Source organism: Corylus avellana, chromosome 1 (genome assembly GCF_965113065.1).
Source record: "Corylus avellana chromosome 1, dhCorAvel1.hap1.2, whole genome shotgun sequence".
Lineage (NCBI taxonomy): Eukaryota > Viridiplantae > Streptophyta > Magnoliopsida > Fagales > Betulaceae > Corylus > Corylus avellana.
The window spans coordinates 2,921,861-2,946,468 of NC_142490.1; the positions used below are offsets into that span (position 1 = coordinate 2,921,861).

Here is a 24,608-nt window from a genome sequence, read left to right on the forward strand (position 1 = left end):
CGATTTTTCCATATTATAAAACACGTCACCACAAAAGAAGTCTCGCCTACCAGTGCTACCACTTATGGCCTCATCATCCTCAAAACTACACGTCGTCTCATATTTATCTTTGTCTGGGCGGACTGGGCCTGATTGTTCAAGGGCTAGCATGGGCTTGAAAACGAGGCCTCATCAGATTTGAGTTGCACTTGCTGGAAATATCCAAATAGAGGACCAAATTTCGTGGTAACGGGTCGGGTTTGCGAGCAGAGAGACGAAAGAGATTGTGCACGAAAGTAGTTCGTTCCTCGGAATGGAACCAGAACCGATCGAGCAAGATACCTTTGTCTCACTTAACAATGGCTTCTCCTTTCTGGTTTCCTCAGAATTCGTGTATTATGATCACCTGCTCAGCTAATGCTTTCGCTATGTCCTGTTTCATGTAAGCTTTGCGCTGCTCACAACATAATCCTATGGAAGCATTTGTAATTCTTATGTGTGATCCATATGATTGTTGTTTTTCTTTTTGGTAATTAGACCCAATGTTTTATGCCGAGTCACATCTTGCAAGTGTTACATGTATAAAGCAACGAGTAATCTCTCTACTAATTTTTTCATTAATTTTCTGAAATGCCTCCTTGTTTCTTAATCAGCACTTCTTATTTCTTCATTTACAAGTAGATATGGCTATGATGAAAATTTTGGAGAATGAAAAAAATGTATAAGGTGAGTTTAATAACTACTAACATCTTAATTTCTCAAAATATGCATTATTGCAACTTTTCGTTGTAAGGGATCTTAATCACAACTTTTGATTAGTTGGCTACCACATTAAATTGTGCAATTCTCTAATCTAAGCAGATAATAAATGGATAATGAACATAAATATTTTTCTTCACGATGCTTCTCTTTCAAATTACTAAAGGAAAAAAGCATTATATGTATGGTGTATATGTGCAGTTGGGCAAAACTTGTTTAACTAAAACCAGTTTGGAAAGTTAGGTTTATGAGGATTTGCAATCTAGAGTGATTGAGGAGATATTTACGCTTAAGTACTATTGGGGTTTAGGTGTTAGAAGTTTATAACATCTTGAGGAACATGAAGGCAAGAAATGTTTAGAACTAGATGTTACTATTGAACGTGGAGGTGTTTGGTTTACAAAATTATTCAATGTCATAGAGAATTAAAAGATGCTGAGTATTTTTTTTTTTTTAGAATGATTTATCATCATAAAAATTTCCGGACATTTTCAACAACCTAAAGTATCAGAACAAATATTACTGTTAATTATTTTGTGAAATTGTCAGCATGGCCATATTTACTTGTAATTGTCATACAGATTTACAATCCCCAATGGAAGCTTTGTATGTTTTTCCTTTTCACATGGTTTTAACATAATCACTTATAGTTAGAGGATATATTTGTAAATAATCCTTACAATATTTCTATTAATTTTCTCAGCAATACACTTCTCAGGGAAACCCTTGTTCTTTTGCAGGCCTTATGTCATTCCTTCCATTTAGGGTGCATTTCCTTATGAGTTATGGCATTGGCTATAATAGACTTGTCCTTTTTCATATGCAACTCTCTTATCAGTGTTTCTATTCTGGCTTTCCACTTCGGAAGAAATATGAGAATAAGCTATTCGGGATGACCACTCTTTGTTCTCCATGTTACTATCTGATTGATCGAGGGATGCTTGTTACCACAAGATTCTCAGAAAAACTCTGACAACTTTTGGCATCTTCTTAAAGAGGTGAGTTCTTCAGTCTCCAGCAGATGTGATCCTTTCCATCATTATGATAATTGTAAGGGTACTGCATACTTTTTCTTCACAACCTTTTATGTTTGTGCAAGGATTCGTGAACACATGCTTCATTCACATTTTTATGACATCGCAGCAGTTGGCTATTTTTTGCATAGTTAGAGAGAAATGAAAAACTGAATAGTCGAGGGGGGGGGGGGGGGGGGTGCAAAAAAAAAAGATAGCCTAATTTCATTTGGAGATGGATCTGTTAAATAGAAATGTTAAAACACTGATATTTAATGCAAAATATAAACCAAAACATTTTAAAAAATAAAAACTTATTTGTGTTATGAATAATTATAATTTTCTTTTCTCCTTTTATATAGGCGTTTCTCTTGTATACTTCTTGTGTATTTGGGTTGCGCTTTACATTTTTTAATGATATTTTGATAACTTGTAAAAAAAAGTATAATTTAGTTTCATGATTATGAAAAACTAATATTAGAATAATTTCTCTTTTTATTTTAGTGTTCTAGTGACCATGGCTATGTCACACTAAGCTAATGTAGATTGTTCCTGTGTTGATGGAAAGTGTGGCAGTAATAAGTGAATAAGTGGCTTCTCAAACTTCTAACTGGCCTATTGCTTTGTGTTGGTTAAAAGTTATAAAGATAAAAGAGAGCTATACAATCAATAATGTAAGAATAGTAGAAATTGTATACACGAGGCCAATTGACATGGCCCTCCCTACTACAAACAACGCTTGGAAAGTTGGTGATAAGCAAGAAAAGAAGACAAGAATTTGGAAGAAGTCCCATGAAGTACTTCAGTTAGCCTTTGTCTATTAGTTCTTCTTCTCCTTCCTCAATATGCTTCGCTTGACTTAAGTTGGGAAGAGTCATATTCATATTCCTTTTATAAAACTTTGGTCTAGTCAGCTCAGCTTCAATAAAAGGCTAATGTAATATATTTCAAGTTAAGATATCTCAACTCAAATAGTCCTTGAGCCTGTCATCTCCAACTTAGGCTATCCCATTAGATTGTAATTCCTTAGGAGTGGCCATGTGAGTGTGTTTAAAAAACTAATTAGCAAATACCTCTTTATTATTTCAACTTTTTTTTTTTTTTTTTTTTTTTAATTTTTTTTTAATTATTATTATTTTTTTATTTTTAATAAATTGGTCTGTTTTATAAAGTATGGAGAATATCTAGAACTTCAAATGACACCCTTTTGGATTTTCTAGCTCATGGACCGAATTCTAAATTGAATAATTTTCTTCTAATGTTTTTACTTTTTCAGTATAAAAACATTAAAGTAAATTAAACTAACAATAATAACAGTTTAGTTAACAACTTAATTAATGCAAGTAAATGAACCAACATGAAACATGAAACTAAAGTATAACTTTTAGGGTTTGGAGACATTCATACGATTAGATTATTTATTTATTTTTTAACTCAATTTAGTCAATATTTTCACCTGCTAAGATGGACTACTGAATCAAAGATTTGGAAAAACTTCATTATAAGAAGACCGAGTAAGCTCCACAAATTCTTTTGGGCGTAAATAAAGTCTAAAAGAAAATATGCCCTCTATTCTCAGCCATATGGAAAGTCATCCCACTAGTTTACTAATGTGGAGTATTTGGAGAGAAAGAAATAGACTTCTTTTCAAGGATCACGAATCTAATGTGCTTCAACTAAAATCATTCTTCTTGAGTGCCTGCTTCGATTGAGCTATAACTTTTGTTCCTAATTGCTCTTCCTCTAATCTTGTAGATCTTGTTGACTTTCTAGATTTCCGACCCGATAGGGTGGTTGCTTCTCTTGTATACTTTTTGTGTATGTGAGCTTTTCTTTCTAATAAATTATTATTCATAAAAAATAAAAATAAAAAAATAAAAAAAAAGCCCTCTATTTCCTCTCTCCCATCTGACCTTGCCTAAACCACGGCACTCACACAGTAGTTGTTTAAAGTAGGATGCCTTTTCCAAGTAAGGAAAGTTATTTATAATCTTGGAAAAAATAGTTTGTATGATTGCAGGCCTTCAGAATTTGGTCTGAGCACGGCATGATTGACAAGAAACCTGCCTAGGTAGTTCCATGTCACAATCTGATGGCAAATGTTTTTTCTTGGTTCTTAAGTTTTCTTGTCAAGTACTTGAGTTTACAAGCATCAAAACAAAATCTAGATAATTGCTGGAGGCAAGAATGATTATCTATCTTATTGTGGTTTTTATTTTCTTACCTTTTGGTAAGCTCACAATAAGATGACTGTTTTCATTAAGGAACCTCTCATGTCTGGTTGCTCACTAGGAACATGGAGCATTGATTTTTAGTATGCGAACTGTTGGCATGGTTTATAAATTGTTATTTAGTAGACTACTATACGATTGTTATACAACATGATGATGTAGTGGTCAAAATCAGCCCTGGGATCAACACTTGTTAAAAAAAAAAAAAAAAAAAGAACCAAGGGTTGATTTTCATTGCCACGTGATCTAAGTTATATGACAGTTTACTAAATGTTGTTACTCTCTTAATTTATGAACCGTTTCTTTTACTGAAAACACTCAAACTATTCAATGAGGAGTGACATTAAATGGTTTGGAATTATTCAACTCTTTAGGTATCTTTGGTATGATTATTCTGGAATTAACTCCCTTTTCTAACCAAATTACTAATAGTCAAATATAGTTTTAGTATGCCATTAATAACATACGATATTTGAAACTTTCATTATTTATTCCACAGGAATGATAAGATTTTCTCATAATTTTCTTATCACAAGGTAATATATGGAAAGAAATGGGGTTGACCGGTCAGAAAATGAGAATTGAATAGACTTGAAACTTGGTTAAGGCATCAAAGCCCTATAAATCCTGCTGTCTCTCCTTAGAATTTCTCAAGCTTCCCATTGCACTTCAAGTAGTTCTGCAAAGTGCAAGACTTAATGAACATGGGCAGCAAAAAGATTCAGGAGAAGATGATTCAAAGAGCAGATGCTCGGCAAGTTTCTTTCTCAAAACGGCGATCTGGCCTCTTCAAGAAGGCCAGCGAACTCTGCACCTTGTGCGCTGTTGAGACTGCCCTTATCATCTTCTCCCCTGGGGGAAAGGCCTTCTCCTTTGGTCATCCTTCTGTTGCTGCTGTAATAGACAGGGTTGGCCGCCCCGTGAAGCTAGATGCTGCTACAATTCGGGAAGCTGAGGCTCACCAAGAGAGTGTTCTCCGTGACCTGAACAAGCAGTGTTCTGATCTTTTCAACCAATTGGAAGTTGAAAAGAAACGAGGGGAGAAACTCGAGCAGATGAGGAAGGAATGCCAGGGGCGCTGCTTGTTTGATATCCCACTTAATGAACTCAGCTTTGAGGAGCTGCTGATCCAGAAGGCGGAAATGGAAGAACTTATGGGAAAATTACTCAAGCACAGAGAGAAGTATCTGGCTCAGACGGGGGGTAGTTCTTCTGTTGATCCTCATGGCCATAGTGTAGGCCATTAATATCGGTTTCTCTGAATAAGTTGATGGGAGAGAGTTTGGCTTAGCTGTTTTTTGTTATGGGGTTTCAGATTTATGCAATACATTCAGTTGCTCTCTTCCTCTGTATCGTTTTTCATAAGATGTTCCTTTTTCCAATAATAATACTCATGAAATAATCTTTCAAATGCCTTTTTACTGTGACAATGGTGATTGTGGAAGAATGTCTTGTGACAAAAACAACCCTGATTCCAGACCAAGGAATTAGCCAATGGCATTAAGTTTTAACTGGGGTGTGTGACGGTAGCAATTCAAGTTTCCTTATTTCTATCAGTATATTGTTTTATGTTTTTTTTTCTTTGTTTTGGAATGCTGCTTTTCGGCAGTCTAGTCGAAGATGCATATGATTAGAGTTGCTTGTTTCATTAATTGTGTCGGTATTTATATTTTCCTTTCTGTGTCATTTTTCCATTAAAACAGGCTGAGCTGCTGTATTAGCGAAGTGGTTTTCATGCAGCTCTCTGAACCACAAATTCAACAAAAGTTCGCTATGGATGCTTCATGCATGACCCATTTTGATTGAGGCTTTTGCAATTGTGTTGAATTTTCTTCAGAATCCATTCTGTGCAGATTGAGTATTGGTGAGAATTATGGCTAAAGGAAGAGGTTTAAAGAATCAGATGCTAATCTGGAATTATGTAGAATGTGGAACCTTTCAAAGGAAGATTTTTGGTGTAGATTAGTTTCTGTGGTGTGTTGTCTCATGTATAGGTTTTGGGATTTTCTTTGATTTTATAGTTTGGTTGCTGCAGCTTTGTATTATATCTGTAGATTTTGTTTGCTGCAGATTTATGTGCAGCCCTTTTGATTGCTTATTTTCAGCTACAAATAGTGTAGTTGGTGTTCCAGTCTTTACTGGAGAGTACCTCTATATAGTTTTTTGTTCATCCAACCGAAAAAAAAAAAAAAAAAAAAAAAAAAAATCTGCTTTCATTGCTGGTTCTGCAATATGATTGCTATTATAATTGCAACATTATTCTTGGTTCTTGTTCTCTAGACTTGAATCATCATAAAAATCATTCTGTCCATGCCAACATTGGAATTATGGAAATGCAACAAAAGAATTTGCTTTTTGATTGTCCTTTTCAAGATCTTTCGTTGTACAAATTTACTTTGGTATATATGCATATATGTGTTTTAACATTGAAAAAATGGTAAGGCAAAATCAAGACAAAAACTAAGCAACATTATTTAGAATTTCCATTACATCATTTATGGAAATGTTAATCTCCGTCAAATTAAATTATTATTATTATTATTATATATCTGAAAATAAAGAAATTATAATAACATAATAGTTATGGCAATGATAGTAATGGCAAAGATAATTGTAACGCCTAATTTTAGCGACGTGAATAATAGTGGTAATAATAGTAAAAATGGTAATAATAATTACAGTGACAGTCATACGAAGAATAACAATAATGATATAAGAATGGTGATGATAAAATTTGTAGAATAACATTTCTCATAACTTTTGAAATGGAATTTAGATGCTTAAATTATTTAAAAAGTTTAAAATTGTACAAAAATATTAAAATTAATTAATTGCAAATCCAAACAAAAGAAATAATATATATATATATATACCTCAATTTTGTTCAACATCTAAAAATTAAATTCGTCCAAGAAAACAAAAAACCAAACCAAAAGAAATAAAAAGGAAAAAGAAGTGGTACTCTATTCGCACGTGCCACACCCTGTACACTCTTCGGCATCTCGCTTTGTTAACAAAAGGGTTTCCAATTCCAAAACCAAAGCGCAGGAAACAGTGAGATTAGCGAAGAAATGGCGATGGCGATGGTCCGATCTGGTGCTCTTCGCACCGCTTTGCGTGGTGGCTCTCGTGCCTCTGCTCCTCCCAAGCGTTCCTTCTCCTCCTCTGCTCACCACGACGACGCTTGTAAATCTCTCTCTCCCTCTCTCTCTCTCTCTCTCACACACACACAGAGATTGGTCTGATTTTTTTAGTCGTAAATACGATCGAGATTATTTGCTTGTTTCGAGTTCTGATTTATGCATTCGAATTCGTTTCCGAGTTATGGTCAATGTCAGGGTTTTGACTTGCTAAATGGTATGGTTCTGAATTAAAGTTTCTTTTTTACTGTTCCGGAAAATTGGGGTTTTGTTGAGGTTTATTATGATATATCGGGTGATGAGGGCTTGGTTTTCCTCTGCCTGATGTTGTTGGATTTATTTTCAGAATTTTGGAAATCATCTACTTATTATTTGTTGAGGGAATGAGGGAGTTTATTCCAACTAGTTGGGGTCAGCTATTATAGGATTCAAAAGTTCAATTTCAATTCGAAATGAATTAGGGCTTTTTCTTTTTATTTGGGGATATTGCGTGTGATGTTAGGGTTTAGTTTTTCTTATATTGTTGGATCTTTAGTTCGATTAATGTATGTGCTCTCTTGGATTGTTGATAAGATGTGTAGCTGAAAACGAATTAAATATGTATTTCTTGTGAGTCCCATGGCTTTGGTGAGCTAACACATAGCATTAAATAGTTGATTGGTGTTGTATATGTTAGAGGAATTGTGAGTCTGTAGATCATCTTTTTCTCCACTTTGAGATTGTTAGTTCCTTATGTAGTGCTATTTTCAGTCATGTTGGGCTAACTTGGGTTATGCCTAAAAGAGTGGTAGACGTTTTCGGTTGTTGGAGAGGGTTGAGTGGTAGTCCCTAAAGAGTAGTAGTGCGAAAGATTGTACTGTCCTACCTTTTGTGGTGTATTTGGAGGGAAAAAAATTATAGTAGTTTTGAAGACTGCAAGGGAATGGTGATGGATCTAAAGTCTTCTTCTTTGATACTTTTTTTTCCACTCGGTAGTTGCTTTAGACTATCCTAATTTGCTTGGTTTTCATGATTTTTTTTACCCTTTTTCTCTTTCTAGCTAGATGTTTCTCTTGTATACTTTATGTGTACCTGGGTCGTGCATTTTCAACTTTTTAATGACATTTCGATTATTTATCAAAAAAATTAAATAAAATCTCTCTCTAATAACATGTTCCTTTTCTTTCTCGCTATTGATTTTCTGTTTCTTTCAACTTTTTAAATTTTAACAGATGAGACGGCAAAATGGGAAAAGATAACATATTTAGGCATTGCCACATGCACGATTTTAGCGATTTATAACCTATCAAAGGGCCATCCCCACTATGAACAGCCTCCTGTAAGCTTTCTGTTTTACCCACTTGACTTCTCTGATTGTTGTTGTTACATTTGCTATACGGAAGATACCTGAGCAGTTTGTACATATGTAACACATGGAGCCAATATCATTAGTCATAATGTGAGGGTTCTGCTAGTTACTCTCTACAATGGCTTTTATTGCATTTTTTCCTTGCTTATTAGGTTCAATGTATCAATTCCTTTTGTATGTCACTTTATCCATCTTTTATGGTTGTGTCAATGTGTGCAGCCGTACCCGTATTTGCACATTCGCAACAAAGAGTTTCCATGGGGTATGTTCTCTAACATCACTATTAAATCTGCTTATTGTTTTCTCGAGCAAACATGGCTTAAATGAAGAAACCACCATTATTTTATTCCAGTGTTAGTGTTGCTTGGATTTTATATTAATTATGCAAGAACATCTCGTAACTTGCTAATCCTTATTAGTTGCTTCTTTGTTTCGGTCATTGTCTTAGTTGCTTCATTTGGCACGACAGTTTATTTTGTCTTCACATGCCTTGATTGATGCTGCATCAACAGTATCGTAAATGAAGAGCAGCCTTCTCAAGTAGATTGGGAGGTGGAGGAACTACTTTTTATAAAAAGAAAAAAAACATTAAAAAGTAACTTTGGTCATCTGAATGGATGCCAATGATTTCATATGTAGTGAAGTCATGAGGTTCAAGTTTATTGCGATACTTGGGATTAGGGGCATCCATGGAATTTCCTTTTTCTAAGTAAGCACCAAAGTGGTGTGAACCATGTACTTAATAAGTAACTTTGGTCATGCAAAAAGAGTTGACTGGTAATTCACCTTGGGGCCAATTACTTATTGAAAAAAAGAAGTATCACCACAAACTCAATGTGGGATTGGCATGGGAAAAAAAAATTATCCCTAATAAACCTGAAGCAGTTGTGGATTAAGGGGAGGGTGGGGTTGGTTGGGCTCGACTCTTTAGCCTAATAGCGTTAAACATACTGCTTAGAGCCAAGCACACTAAACTCAACCTAAGCTTCAATTCAGTGTGTCATAATAAGGTAGGGGTTAGTTTAGGTTGTCTGTTTGGCACTAGTGCATTCGACACATTGGTTTTGTGGCATGCCATAGTGAGTTTTCTGGTGTTTTAGGTAGATTCTGCTTGGTTGTGTATGCTATTCATCCAAGTAAGGAATTGGTCCTTAAGTTGCCATCAAATGGATAAGAACCCATTGCAGTCCACATTTCTTCATTTTGTACATAGTTGAGGTTTAACGCTGTGTTTTGCCAGAACTAGTTGTGCCTTTTATTTCCCAATTGTTAAGAATTTAGTGAGCTTGGAATCCATTACAGTCTACATTTCTTCGTTTTTACTTAGTTGAGGTTTAACCCCATGTTTTGCCAGAACTAGTTGTGCCTTTTATGTCTCATGGCATGATCATATCTCCATTGGTAGTTCGACTACTTTAAAATAAAATATTGTGGCGAAGTTGGACATCCAGTTTTTGCCGTATTTCTGATTCTCATCTTACAGCAACCTTTTTTTATTGCTGCATCTGTTTGCTTTTATCAGATCTGTCGGTCTTCTTCATTTTGTTTGACTTTAGGGCTCTATGCTGCTTTGGAATGTTTTGTGTGCATTGTCACCATTGCTGCAAATACCTTCTTGGCTACCTTTATTGTTTAGTGAGTTGTTGAAGTAGCATGTTTTAGATCAGTTGCAAGATGTGTTGTTGAAACCTTCAACTTGTACTGAATAGTCTTCCCCGTTCTCTTTTCTTTCTTAAAGCAAAACAAGGGGTTGAGTTTAGTGATTAAAAGAATCATAAACGTTGGTTTTTTTTTCTTCCTATATGCATATGCTTTTGATGATATTATCAGGAGTAATGATAAATAGCACGTTACTGCACGCCCAGCTAAATTTTTTTTTTATTATTTTTTTTAATTTTTTATATTATGTTTGATATATTTCCTTTGTGGGTCCAGGTCCAGATGGGCTTTTTGAGGCGAAGCCCCACCACCACTAAGACATTGATGGCGCATTTGAAGGAGATATCTTCCAGAATAACTCATGTTTATCACATTCCTCTCCTTCTGTCAGATTCAATTGGACTACCTCTGCATGTTGATGATAGCTCTCTTTCTTTTTGCATTATGAATTGTGGTTTAAAACTTGCAAGTGGCAAATTGTTTAGTACTTGTTTTAGATTGTTTGTTTTCTACACCCAACTCAGCAGCTAAATAAAAATTCGATGATAGTTTGGATGGTTCACTTTCGAGCCGATTGCAATTGATTCAATGAAATAAAGTTTTAATTGTTGAAGAGGTTTTGGCAATTCGAAGGTTCTTGCTAGAAGCAACTTTTTTAGGCAATGAAGGCATGAAGTTTTTTAGGCAAAGATATATTATTCAAAAGACTGAAGGCAATGAAGGGCTTTTACTGATTCTTGCTTTCGGCATGAAGTTTACAATGCAAAATTACAGTGATTAAAGTCATGTCAACCACTAAAAAAAAATTTAACACGCTTTAATTACTCAACAATTTGTAAAAATGTTCTAGGTCTAACATTTTTTGGCTTAAAATGGTTATGGCGGAAAACACTTAGAAAAGGACAAGCTTAATTAAAATAGAACATGCATATGAGAATTATATGTTTTAAGCCAAATGTCAGTTCAATAGGCTAAAATTGAACGAGATTTTTTTATTCTAGTTTGAAGAAAAAATCTCCTTTCTCTTGGCCTCTTGGGTGTTGTGCAAGAAGAGAAAAATCAAAAACAAGTGGGAGAATTTGAAATGCTTCCATTGGATGGGCTTGATGTCTCAAGATCCCCCCGTCATATTCATCCACAAGGTAGGGCGATGAAATATTGAAATTTATTTCACTACTCTCCAAGGTCCAGGCCCACCATCTAATGCATAGTGTTTCGCACTTCTAATATCACTTTTCTAGAAGTGATGCAATTCTGATGATACAGTTCTAAAGACCAGTTGTTCCATGGTCAATTTTTAAGTTCATGACAGTACGAAGGAAGAGGAAAAGTAAATTCCACACCAATAGAGTCAATAGACAGAAAAATAGATTAGAATAAGAAGCAGATATTGTGTCAAATTTTGTGTCTGGAGTGCTCTATCAAGTACGTGCCCTTTCTTACTCACAAGGTTCGCACGTCATGTTCAGGCTAACTTGGGGTGGGGGGGTTTGGTTGGAGTTCTCAAAGTCAATTTTAGGTTTGGGGTGTTCATCGGTTCTACCATTTGCATCCGCGTTGCACCCTCCAAGGGTCCCCGCAACCGAAGCAGGGGATTTTAGGAGACGCTTCTAGGTGTGCTTGCAAGGAAAGTTGACGTAAAAGTGGGAGGGCTTTTGTTTTGAAGCTGCAGGAAACCTGTGATCCATTCAAAAGGCAAACAGATTCGGTCAATTCTGCTGTTGTACTATGCATTCACAAAATGACTTTGCCCCGGAATAAAATGGAAAGAAAGGACATAATTTTTTTTCTCTAAACCGACATGCGCTCTTAGAGGGTATTCTCACGTGCATTTTAGGAGGAAAACTGTGTCCAAATGAAAATAATAGCCAGCATTAATTCATCCCACAAAACACCCTGAACTATATATGCAAAATTGGAATCTCAAACTGGTTATGCATGCAAGAAACCAAGTTGGCCTTTTTAACTTGTACCACAAAGCTTATAGATTGTATTACAATATTGAGAACAACAAGTAAAGCACATACAAGCTCGATAACCTAAGATACAAAGAATAAACAAAAAAATTATATAGATGATCGTGTACAGATCAGCACAACCAATTCCACAGAAATGTCACTCTATGCCGTATCATCGTTGTTATTCCCTTCAGTTCGGGTCTCTGGCAAAGTTTCCAAATCTGTACGAGCCTCTTTCTCTTCTTGAGTGATAGAAGAAACTGAAGAATCTACTTGATCGTTCTCCTGGCTGGCATTGTGGTCGCTATATGTTTCTGAGGATGCCTCTTTCTCTTCCTGCGAATCAACTGGTTCTTTTTGGCCTGCATCTTCATTGTCATTTCTGTTGGTCTGAACAACATTCTCAGTTTCAGTCTTGCCCACATCAGAATTGGTATCTGTCTTTAAGGAATTGTCATTCTCTTGGGGGACTGAAGAATCAGATGAATTATCTGGTTCTTTTTGGCCTGCATCCGTGTTGTCATTTGTGTTATTCTGACCAGCATTGCCATTCTCATTGTGGCCAGCATCAGAATTGTTATCTGTGTTTAGGGATACATCTTTTACTTGTTGGGACGAAGAATCAGAAGAGTCAATTTGTTCCTCATGACCCTTGTCTGCATTGTCATTTGTGCTTGATAGCATAACAATTTTTTCTGTCCCCTCTGCTCCAGAATTACTGTTAGAAGTATCTCTGGATTCTCCATTAGCTGCATCACTGTTTTCCATTCTAGTGTAAGGTGTTCCACTTGAATCTTGTTGCTCATTGTTGGAAGCTGGTACAGATTTATCAGTTTCTTGCAGCACAACATTTTGCAGGGTAGAGTTATCTCCATTAGAAAATGTATTATCTAAACTAGAGTTGGGAACATTCTTAGACTCTGGTTGATTGCTCTCACTACCACCATCTTCACTGCTAGTTGCATTTGTTGAGTCATTCTTCTCAAAATTTTCAGTTTCTCTCACACTTGTGTCTGACTCACTGTGATTGGCATCAACTACTTCGGTGCTATTTGTTTTATTCTCCAGCACAAAATCATTATTTTCTTTGTTTTCAACCTGTTCTGCATCCTTAGAATTTTCCCAACTGCCTTGCTCATTTCCAGATGTTACATTTTGACTTTCATGTGCTACAGCGCTAGAAGCATCATCCCCCTTGTAATGTTCTTCTCTTGCCTCATTATTCCTGTCACTTCCATCCTGAACCTGATCTGCAGATGAACCAAACTCCTCTATCTTACCTTCTTTCTCTTCTGTCTCTTTCTCTCTGCTATATCTCTCGTTGCTCTCTTCCCTCTCCTCTTTATTGTTGCCCCCTTGACTCACCTCTACACTTCCATTCTCTTCACCTCTGTTTTCTTTAATCTCTTCATTCTCCTTATCTTCACTTGGCTTCTCTCTGCTCTCTTCATTCTCCTTCTCTTCACTTTGCTTCTCTCTGCTCTCTTCATTCTCCTTCTCTTCACTTTCCTTCTCTCTTCTCTCTTCATTCTCCTTCTCATCACTTTCCTTCCCTCTGCTCTCTTCAAACTCCTTGTTTTCACTTTCTTTCTCTTTCCTCTCTTCAAAATCCTTTTCTTCTCTTTCCTTACCATTGCTCTGCTCGTTCTCCTTCTCTTTACTATCTTCCAACTCTTTTACTTCTCTTACCTTCTCATTCTCATTGCTCTCTTTGTTCTCCTTGCTCTCTTCATTTTCCTTCTCTTTGCTCTCTTCAAACTCCTTGTCTCTTTCGTTCTCTTCACTAACATTTTCCTGCTTCTCTTCCTTCTCTTCCTTCTCTTTTTCTTCGACTACCGGATCCCATCTTTGCTCTGTTTCCTCTTCGACTTTATCCTTACCATGTTTATCATGTTCATCTATCTCATCATTCGCACCACCTTTCCCTGCATTATCACTTTCTTCAGGCTTGTTTTCTTCTTCATTCTTGCCTTCTTCCTCGTCTTCCCCTTCCTTTTGCGTTGCATCTCTAGTGGTAGTCTCTTCCACTTGAGGGCGAAGGTCTTTTCTTCCCATCTTTATGATGTCATTCTCAGTTTTTGTGCCCTCACCAAATGATGCTCTCTTTTCATGAGAGTGCTTGACTTGGTAAAGCAGCCAGACACAAACACCAATCAAAAGGCAAATCTGGAGAGCATGCTTCACCTTGAATCCTTTCGATCTCTGGTTCCTACGAGGTGAGAACCTGAACATGATGAATTTTCTTTCGATCTCAACCTATATATCCTGCCCAAAATCTGCACAAATTTCAAATTCTATCAATAATCTACCATTTATTCAAAGGCCGGAAAGTGCATCACATCAAGCAACTCCAATGCTGATTTATATGCCTGAAAAATACAATAAGCTCCCTAATTTTTTATGAAATCTTAAGGTGTGAATTGAGAACTACTCAATCGTCTAGATCTTCCAAACTTCCTCAAGCATATCAAATATGATAAACATATTTTCGTTCAAGCCTGATCTACCCATGATTAACATAAGGAAAACAAACATCACCAATACTTCAATGATTTCAATATAACTCTACATATCAATCAGGATTCGCCCTCGAAAGACACAGCCCACTTTCAAATAACAATCCCGTACGATATCAATCATTTGAACAGGACAAAGAAAGGGGGGAAAGTCCATTTTTTTGAAACCTCATAAGGAAATAAAAAGTACGACCAAATCTACTTCAGTTCAACAACAAATACCCAATCCTAACGAAACTCACAACTTCTCCACATTCCAAATCCAACCCACGACAAAACACTCCATAAAAAAGTAAACTAAAACAAGAAAAATGAAATGCATAAGCAGAGAAAATATAACCACATTGACAAAACCACGCAGATCTAAACAAGAAAACAGCTACTCTAAAAGCAGAGCTCCCCAAAGATCTGATTCCACCCAATATCAATGAAATCCAACTTTCACAATGGCAAAATAGATTGCTAAAGCTCAGGAAACAGACATACCTGGGAGAACTCGAGCACCCACAGATTCTGCAACGACAAGAAAAAGTTAGCCTTCTTCAACAACGTGGGTCAAACACTTTACCGAAATTAAAGATTTCAAGACTGAGACAATCGCTATAATTCGCACTTTTTAGGGACTTCACCAAAAGCCTCTTTACCACGGGCAGAATCAGCAGAAAATCTGAGCAGCGAGCAATGTTGCTTCTTGTAAATGCTTTCACTGAGATTCGGATCTGAAAACCGGAAAAATGTCAGCAACAATTCACTGAGACTGTGGGACAGCCACGTAATAAGAGCTCTGTGACTCTGGGTCAGTATTTATAATAGCAAGTGGACAGTTAGCCCAACCGCAGATTTGAAACGGCGTCGTTCGAACACAATTTATGTGGAAGCCTTCTGTTTGTGGGAAGTCCATGGTTCTCAACTTGCCACGTGTCGATCCCGGAGATTAAGTCGGTGACTTCTCAGCCCTAATCCTAATTCTAATTCAAACCGCACCCAATTCTCATTTCTTCTGAGAATTTCCTTTACCACACTACCAAGCAACAAAATCCATGGCTTCGAAGCTTCTAGCTTCCGCTTCCTCCACTCTACGCAAAACCCTTTCAACAAAACCCAACCCTCAGCACTTCCTCTGCCGCCTCTCCTCGTCCTCCTCTGCCGCAGCCGTCGCCGCCGATCCCTCTCCGGCTGATTCATACGAGGACGCAAATGGAATTACGATGAAAGGGGTGAGGATATCGGGAAGGCCGCTGTACCTGGACATGCAGGCCACGTCACCGGTGGACCCGCGTGTGCTGGACGCGATGCTCCCCTACTACCTCTCCCGCTACGGCAATCCCCACTCGCGGACGCACCTCTACGGGTGGGAATCCGAAAACGCTGTCGAGACGGCCCGCTCCCAAATCGCCGCAATAATCAAGGCGTCCCCGAAGGAGATTGTGTTCACGTCCGGGGCCACCGAGTCGAACAACATCTCCGTCAAGGGGGTCATGCACTTCTACAAGGACAAGAAGCGCCACGTCATCACCACCCAGACCGAGCACAAGTGTGTCCTCGACTCGTGCCGCCACCTCCAGCAGGAGGGCTTCGACGTCACTTACCTACCCGTGGGCTCCGACGGTATCATCGACGTCCACGCGCTCCGCTCCGCGATTCGTCCCGACACGGGCCTCGTTTCGGTCATGGCAGTCAACAACGAAATCGGGGTGATCCAACCGATGGAGGAAATCGGCAGCATCTGCAAGGAATTCAACGTGCCGTTCCACACCGACGCGGCCCAGGCGTTGGGGAAAATCCCCATCGACGTGGAGAAGTGGAACGTGAGCTTGATGTCTCTGAGTGGGCACAAGATCTACGGGCCAAAAGGGGTCGGGGCTTTGTACATGAGACGACGGCCTAGGATTCGCGTGGAGCCCCAGATGAACGGAGGTGGGCAAGAGAGAGGGATTCGGAGCGGGACCGTGCCGACCCCACTGGTGGTGGGGTTCGGCGCGGCGTGTGAGCTCGCGATGAGGGAAATGGAATACGACGAGAAGCGAATCAGAGCCTTACAGGAGCGAATGTTGAATAGGATAAGGGAGAAACTGGATGGGGTGGTGGTGAATGGCAGCGAGGAGAGGAGGTATGTGGGGAATTTGAACCTGTCGTTCGCGTACGTGGAAGGGGAGAGTTTGTTGATGGGGCTGAAGGAGGTTGCTGTGTCGAGCGGAAGTGCGTGCACGAGCGCGAGCTTGGAGCCGTCGTATGTGCTGAGGGCGTTGGGGGTGGACGAGGACATGGCGCACACGTCTATTAGGTTTGGGATTGGGAGGTTCACCACGGAGGCCGAGATCGACAAGGCGGTTGAGCTGACGGTAGAGCGGGTGGAGAAGCTGAGGGAGATGAGCCCGCTTTATGAGATGGTTAAGGAGGGGATCAATATTAAGGACATTCAATGGGCACAGCACTAATGTGGCATTCAACGACCCCGAATTGTAAGTGCTAGCATGATACGTTCATATATATATATATATATGCAGGTAATCTGAGGAGGAGGAGTCTGGGTGGAGCTGCTCTATCAGGTGGAGAAGTTCATGGGGTTTTCTTCTTTTGGGGGTTTCTTCCCTTTTTAACCCCTTGTATAGGCCTTGAACCAGCTTTTGTTTAAGTTTTGGAATTATAGATGGTATCTTCAGCATTTGCTTTGCTTTGTGTTTTGGTAAACTAGATGAGCTCTCTTGGTCTTGAAATCGGAAAATATGATGATGATGAAAAAAAAATGGGGGGTATGCTTCCATTGTCGTAAAAATGGAGTTTTTTCTTTCCTTTATTGGCTTTTTCACTATGTGCTGTAGAAATAATTGCACGTTATATTGTGATATAAGTATGGTGTAGGAGTATCTCGAATTACTCAAATAGTTGCGTTCTCAGTTGATGATCAGCATATTGTAATTGTTAATTGGAGAACTAATTTCAATATATAGCTCGAAACCTTATCATATGTTGGATTAACCTCCAGCAGGATGAATATCTCTAAGAGTGTGTGCAAGCTTGTGCGCTAGCGCAGGTGTGCTTGTGTTCTTACTTATAATTTGAAGGTTATGTTCGTTCCCTTTGGTTAGAACAAACACCATAGATTCTACTGCTGGTCATTGCTTTCCAGCTTTTTAGTTTGTAGTTATGTCTATAGTTGTTAGTGATGTTAACTATGCTGCATGCTTTTTAACGACCCCGTCTTAGAGTAGGATTTAGTCCTGATTTAAATGGTCAAGGATGTACTGGCTTTCCTTAAGAGGTGAAACTAAAAAGAGGCAAAAAAAACGTAGGTTACTTGAGAGCGTCTCTGTGGTACTTATATTACGTGTATTTGGAGTTTGTGTACTACTTATTTTGCATCTGTTAGAGGTGCTGTGGATAAATAATGCTATAAATGCTGGAAGTGTTTTTTCACTTAATATCAGCCTGTACTCTTTTCTCATTACTTTCATGCAAGTAGTTCAAGCTCCTAAGGGGCATTATACTTGTTGGGGAGTCCTATGACAATGCTGGCAATAGTGTCACCTTTAAGCTCTAATCATATGGCATTTGGTATCTTATCAGTGGAGAATGGAGGTAGGAACTTGCTCGATGGGAATGCTTCCGGAAGGTTGATGGAAGCAGCCCATTTGACTAAGTTGTGCACAATGAAGTTGGCATTGCAGTTGATTTTTATGGCCAACTAAGAGAAGGTCTTAGAAAGAAGGCTGTGGATGTTCTGAATAATAGGGCCAATTTGCCAGTCCAAAGGGAGGTGCCTGTGCTGTATGGTGTGGACTACTACTAGAGAGTACCCTTCAATGATAAGTTTCTTTAGCCCTAGGTCGGTCATTTTTTGAACAGCAAGGAGGGCAGCTTTGACTTCTCCAGTGTGGGGTCATGGGAGGACATTTAGCAGTCCAACCATAGAGGATCTTTCCCTTCAGAGTTGTGATAGGATGGACCATAGAGGATCTTCCCTTCGGAGTTGTGATAGGATGCTGCAAGCAAAGATAAGTTATCACAGATTGTGACATCGAAGTGGAGCTTGAAGAAGTTGGTCAACAGAAGAATCCAACAGTTTCTCTTGGGAGGGCCGGTGGATTTCTCAGACCAGGCATTTTGATTCTCTCAGTGAATCTTTTTTTACTTGATTGACCAGGCAGAAGGCATCTTGGGGAGCATTGTTGTAGACAATTTTGTTTCTAGCGCATCAGACCATGTTCCTCAAGCTTCTTGGGGAGCATGATTGTGTTATCATAGATGAGCCGATTGAGGATTGCATCAGTGAGATAGTTTTGTGGATGATCCATCTAAGACGATTAGCTAGAATCCTGGAGATAATCTTATAGAAGATGTTGCATAGGCTAATCGGTCTGTAGTGTATGATGTTACATAGGCTATCCCTGTCTATTGCACCAGCATTGACCATATAGGTATCATGAGTAAAAACATGTTCCTCTGTTCCTGTGAGGGGAAGGAAGGACTCTTAACATTATTACTGGCTCATATAGTTTTGAGGGAGAAGCCATGTTATTATTGTTTTCTCAGTTTCCAGTCACGCTTACAGCTTTTAATTGTTTTTGTATTTTTTGATACTTAAAACCCATAACTGTTATTGAGGTGCATTGAACTACTGATGCTAGATTAGATGCATAACATTTGGCTGCACTTTGAGGCCAGGAAACCAGAAACCTAGCTTGTATGTAGACTCAAGCCTTCTCTTGGCTTTACAACCCTAAGTAGCAGACATAATTTGAATTTAGGTTGTTTATTGTTGAAAAAAACTCTAAACAGATAAATATCACAAGTTTATGCGGAATTAACGGATATTTATCAAAGCAAACAATCACCAAAATATGAACAATCACACACAAAGATTTTGGTGACGAAGAGGAAACCTTTTAGAAAACGTTCTAAAAGTAAAACCTCTCCGGGGCAGCCAAACCCAGGAAATCACTATCAAAAGATTATCTAGAGATTACAGACACTAGGAACACTTACAACCCTTTGCAAGACCTTGACTCTGTAAGATCGACAAGCCTCCAACTTGTCTCCACGCTCACAATCTTCTTCAACGTGATTCTCCTTTATCGAACCCTTCCGATAGACTTCAATTAAGCACACAATCAATACTAACAAAAATCCTCTAAGAGGAATCAATTTGGCTCACAACAAAATAATCACTCAAGCACAGCCTCACACGAACTCTCTGGGGGTGAAAATTCATGCTTCTATCTTCTATAATGATGTATATATACCCCCGACAAAACCCTAGACTTAAACCACTTAAAATCACGTTTTTGGGCCTCAAACTTACGGGGTGTCCGGACATGTTAATGGGCTGTCCGGACACGGCTTTGCGGAGCAAAATTTGAGTTTCTGGAAATGAGGTCCGGACCCGGGGAAGGCATGTCCGGACATGGGTGAAACAGCATTCTGGAAATGCTGTCCAGTCTTGATCAACAGCCCCGATCGATGGGCGTTTGTGGTCCGATTGAGCTGAAATTTTGCAGGGACGTTCATAACACATGAATCTACATTATGAACGGTGGAGATTGGATTCTGAGCATTCTATATCAGTGTTTGAGCTCGTGAACAGTAGCCTCTGCATTTTGGAACTGAATTAAGCCAACACAAGAACTAACAATTGTGATTCTGTGCATTTTATATAGAAGCTCGTGAAACTCACATTGGTTTTATTAGGTAATGAAAAAGAATCAGAAGCCATGGGCTATTTGGGGATGGCAGAATCACCCATACATAATTGGACATTATACCTCCTAGCTTGGCTTGTTTATGGCCCTGCCCGTCAACAACCAATTGTAGTCCTCTGTTCAGTCCATCTTCTTATGACGTACAGTTTGGGATTATCCTGATAGCGGTCAAATCCAACACAATTGGTACAAAATAAAATTGAGCACAATCTTCATTTCCAAAGCTTTGGTGTTTCTCTTATTTTGGTCAATATTATACACAAAACAACCAATCAAAACAGGGGCGGAACCCTGATTTTTGGTGTTGGGGGAACCTACATAAATACATAAGCGCATAGATACATATAGTATATCTCTATATGTGTATGCGCGGGTTTATGTAAAATAAAAATAGACAAATCTTAAATTTAATTTCATATTGAGGGTATCCTTGAGCGTAAACTCTTCTTCCTAACAAGATCACCCGAAGCCTTAACAACAACCATGTTGAGATACCAAGCGAAAAACTAAAACAGCATAGAAATGGAACCATTTTCATATTTAAAATTCATAATTCCAAATAACTTTGTTTTACCCATGGAAGGAGTGATAAAAGATCTAAATTGCTTTTTTTTTTTTTTTTTTTTTTTGCAATCACTTAACCATGTCCCCATGAACCACCATCATATATAAAGCGTCAGCTATTTAGATAAAACTACACTTATAAGCAATTTGACACTAAGAAAATTTTAGAGAGGAAAAAATAAAAAATAACGTCGAATCTCTTCAATTTTCCATTCTCGGAGATTAAATAGAAAGTCCCATCAAATCTCTCTCTTTTTCTTTCCAATTTTTCTCAGCCACCAAACTAAATTTAAGTAAAATAAGAGACATTGTTTTTATTGTTTTTGCTTTGGGGGTAGAGTAGTAAGCACAGTTGCACAAAGTTAAAACAAAGAGAAGATAACAAAAACGAAATGAATACCGTCATTTCCAAGAACATGGCGAACCACAACAAGGTCACAAACAAACCACAGTAGGAAATTCTATTCGAACAGTAATGGATCAAGGTATGCAACGAACCTTACACTGGGATGCGTTTTCTCCCAAATGAGAGAAGCGTTCGAACAAAGAGTATATGACAGAAAATTTTGCATGCTATATGACACAAAATTTTAAATAAATAAAAAGTTCAAAATAGTTTATTCTAAAAAAAATAAATAAAGATGCTTGGCCAACTTTACTGTATCACATGTCAAATAAATGTTACATGATATTTGATTGGTTTGACGTGATATACAGTTGATTAATTGGATAATAAATTGATAAAAGTAAAAATGTTGGTTTTCATCTTTTGCTTATCTATATATTGTCCATTGATCTTTATAAAAAAGATCGACAAATCTATCATTGAATATGTAGGACTACATGTAGGTCTCACAGATTCAATGATGAATTTACAAAATAGATAGACAAGAGATAAATGTGTATCACTTACCCAATTTTTTTTTTTTCTTTTTTCTAAGCAAATAAGAAAAGGGTTACTTGATTAAAACACTGAAAATATATATATAGTTTATAGCATGGTTATGCTCATTTTGTTAAGAAAAAAAGAAAGAAAGAAACTACATGAGAAAACCACTGTCGAAAAAGTTCTGAGCAATCTAGTGGCAGAGTAGTGCACAGGCCAAGATTCTTTTGTGTTGTCGCCCGTCATGCTTGGTTTGGGCTAATCTGTTGTAAATGTAAGCAAAGGGGCAGACGGCTTACGAAAAATGCTGTGACGTCGGAGGCTTTCTACGGCTATTTAATTACACAACAGCTGGGATTCCTCATGCCCCATCTACATCAGCTGGGAACTGGAGTCGATGGGCCGGATGACTTGTTAATGCTGCGGTACGGTGGATATGGCATTATACACTTTGTCCATGTCTACCGTATGGGGCAACAGGCAACTTGAATCAATATATATGCTTGATAATTAACCAGCTCAAAAAGCATGATGAAAAAGGCCTGGGAATCAGAGGAACTTTGATGTTTATAGAGGAACTTTGATCGAACGATTGGTGTCGTATTTGTTAGTTCCATGTTCACAAAGAAACTTACATGTACTAAATGAGAAAAATATAATCATGTGATGCGACTTTTCAATACGTTCGAATTCTCTTGTATAATCTCTGGATCTTTTTCTTTATATGTGCAAGCAAGGTCCAGTACTGCCTGCATTTGCAGCTCCTCCTTCTCTTGTCAGGATTTTGGATCTCATTTATTGCATCTAATTACTATATGTCAACATAATGATCTCTCCAGCATTAACTCTCTTGGTGTCAAAATGGGCAGATTTCATAATGATGAATCAGATACTTTTGAGTGCAATCTAAAACCTGGCATTTCTTAATTATCAAAAGAGATGTCTGCCGCAGCATAAAAAGCTTTCTGGCCAAAGTTTAGGCTGCTTTGAGAAAACCCACTTTACAAACAGTTGAGACTTGAGAGAGCAATCAAGTGGCAGATAGATAACCCTTTATGCTGCTGCCCATGATGATTAGTTTCAGCTAATCAGTTCTCAAAATGTGATCAAGATCAGAGGGCCCACGAAAATGCCCCGACGGGAGCTGTTAAATATACGGCTCTGATTTCACAGGATGCCCCATCTACATCACATGGGAAGGATGATGAGTTATTGCTTGGGTGGGTTGGATAAGGAAAATTGTACATTTTGTCCATGTCCAAGGGATGGGGCAATTTGAATGCTGTTTTAGTTGATAGGCTCAAAAAAACTTGAGAAAAAGGCGTGGGAATCAGAATCCCTTCTGCGCTGGCCCCCAGCTTTTTAGTTGTCTGTATCAACATTCTCTTGAATTTTGGAGTTGAGGATTCACTGTTCTCGACCCCACCTGATTATTGCACTTGTTGTACTCTAATTTTATTCTTTCCAGTTTCCACCAAGGATTATCCAACCTCGATCATAACAGGCTCAAAGTTTCATTAGGGTTCTTCTCTCCAATCAAAACCAACCTATGATGAAGATAAGGGGCGGAATCAGGCTTATTTAATAGTATAAATACAAGAGCATATATATATATATAACCTAAATGGCCTCAGAATAATCACTCAAAAAATAAGTCTAAAAAACAAACATTTTTATCATATTCCATACTTTTGCTCCAAAAACACACAAATAAATGCAAGGAAAAACAATACGTGGGAAGATGGATAAGAGAAAAAATACAAACAAAATAGAGCATAGTATGTTGATTTTGGAGGGACAAATATATCATTTTGGAGAGAAATTCATCCCCCAACCCAACACATGGGTCCACCCCCAATAAAAATTGAAAGATTGAAGGAGTTGTTTTTACGTGTATTGACCGACACATTAATATATCATTTTGGAGAGAAATTTGTCCCCCAACCCAACACATGGGTCCACCCCCAATTTTTATTGAAAGATTGAAAGGGTTGTTTTGACGTGTATTGACCGACACATATTAATACAGGGTATCCAATGTACTCTGCTTGTAGTTTTATAAAGAGTATTAATGTTATACTTCATACCCATTTCTATCATAAGAGCAAAATGGAGAAAAAAAAAAAAAAAAAATCTACCCCCCTCTCCCCCAAATCGATAAACTTATGAATAAATGACACATATTTTGATGAAATTTATACTTACTCGAACTATGCTACAACTAAACCTATTGAATTATGCATGGGACGCTTGCATTATGTTTGAAAGTATTGTTTGGAAGCCAATCTAAGAGAAATGCTAGATTTTTCCCAAAAAAAAAAAAAAAAATCTTAAAACTTAGGTTTTAAAGTAATGTGTCACCATTCTGACACATATTTTGGAACCAAAGCCTAGCATTTCTCCTAGATTGGCTTCCAAACAAACCGGTTCTTCGAACCATGGTGGCAAAACTTTTTTTTCTGAAGCTTTCCCCTTTAATCTTTATTATGTCCCTTTCTGTGTTTGATCTAATAATGATAATGAAAAAAACATTGTTGACATTTCAGTACTTCAGGTGGGGTTCCATTGTCTGTCACTCTGTCCACAGCAGAGAGAAGCATGTGAGAGCTGTACCATATATAGTTGGTGTTAGAGTATCCTCTAACTCTAATATTAGGTTGATTTATATAGATTTTTTTATTGGGTCACTTACCACTCGTGTAAGTGTATCAAATTTCTTGTTTAGATAATTATCATATTTACCTACCACTTTTTTTCTGTAAATATGAACACTTTTTATATTATATCATATTTAAATATAATCAATATGTAGAACTAATGGTTCATCAGTTTCCACTCTCTTTCTCTCTTAAGCTA

The 24,608-nt window shown here is 37.9% G+C and overlaps 4 protein-coding genes across 9 annotated transcripts; 3 read left to right on the top strand and 1 right to left on the bottom strand.

Moving 5' to 3' along the window:
- Window positions 1-224: 224 nt before the first annotated feature.
- On the top strand, window positions 225-6,170 carry LOC132171231 (agamous-like MADS-box protein AGL61). 5 transcript variants are annotated; one of them, XM_088512305.1, is made up of 5 exons: window positions 225-421; window positions 1,479-1,736; window positions 3,772-3,822; window positions 4,482-5,498; window positions 5,686-6,170. In XM_088512305.1, the coding sequence occupies exon 4, from the start codon at window positions 4,681-4,683 to the stop codon at window positions 5,227-5,229; it is 549 nt and encodes a 182-aa protein (XP_088368431.1). In that variant the 5' UTR covers window positions 225-421; window positions 1,479-1,736; window positions 3,772-3,822; window positions 4,482-4,680; the 3' UTR covers window positions 5,230-5,498; window positions 5,686-6,170. The 5 variants fall into 5 exon arrangements, 4 of the variants coding, with proteins under 4 accessions (XP_088368431.1, XP_088368430.1, XP_088368432.1 ...); XM_088512304.1 differs by lacking the exon at window positions 3,772-3,822; XM_088512306.1 differs by lacking the exon at window positions 3,772-3,822 and having other exon boundaries at window positions 4,519-5,498.
- Window positions 6,171-6,959: 789 nt separating this feature from the next.
- Window positions 6,960-10,691, top strand: LOC132172967 (cytochrome c oxidase-like protein). Its single transcript, XM_059584536.2, has 4 exons — window positions 6,960-7,168; window positions 8,334-8,440; window positions 8,690-8,732; window positions 10,406-10,691. Exons 1-4 carry the CDS (start codon window positions 7,054-7,056, stop codon window positions 10,444-10,446), a joined length of 306 nt encoding a protein of 101 aa, XP_059440519.1. The 5' UTR covers window positions 6,960-7,053; the 3' UTR covers window positions 10,447-10,691.
- Window positions 10,692-12,050: 1,359 nt separating this feature from the next.
- LOC132168845 (uncharacterized) lies at window positions 12,051-15,397 on the bottom strand. 2 transcript variants are annotated; one of them, XM_059579906.2, is made up of 3 exons: window positions 15,217-15,397; window positions 15,090-15,116; window positions 12,051-14,363 (listed from the first exon to the last, which is right to left on the bottom strand). In XM_059579906.2, the coding sequence occupies exon 3, from the start codon at window positions 14,317-14,319 to the stop codon at window positions 12,250-12,252; it is 2,070 nt and encodes a 689-aa protein (XP_059435889.2). In that variant the 5' UTR covers window positions 14,320-14,363; window positions 15,090-15,116; window positions 15,217-15,397; the 3' UTR covers window positions 12,051-12,249. The 2 variants fall into 2 exon arrangements, with proteins under 2 accessions (XP_059435889.2, XP_088368429.1); XM_088512303.1 differs by having other exon boundaries at window positions 15,090-15,397.
- Window positions 15,398-15,562: 165 nt separating this feature from the next.
- Window positions 15,563-17,268, top strand: NFS1 (nitrogen fixation S (NIFS)-like 1). The gene has a single exon (XM_059579907.2). The coding sequence runs from the start codon at window positions 15,644-15,646 to the stop codon at window positions 17,039-17,041; it is 1,398 nt and encodes a 465-aa protein (XP_059435890.2). The 5' UTR covers window positions 15,563-15,643; the 3' UTR covers window positions 17,042-17,268.
- The last annotated feature ends 7,340 nt before the right edge of the window (window positions 17,269-24,608 follow it).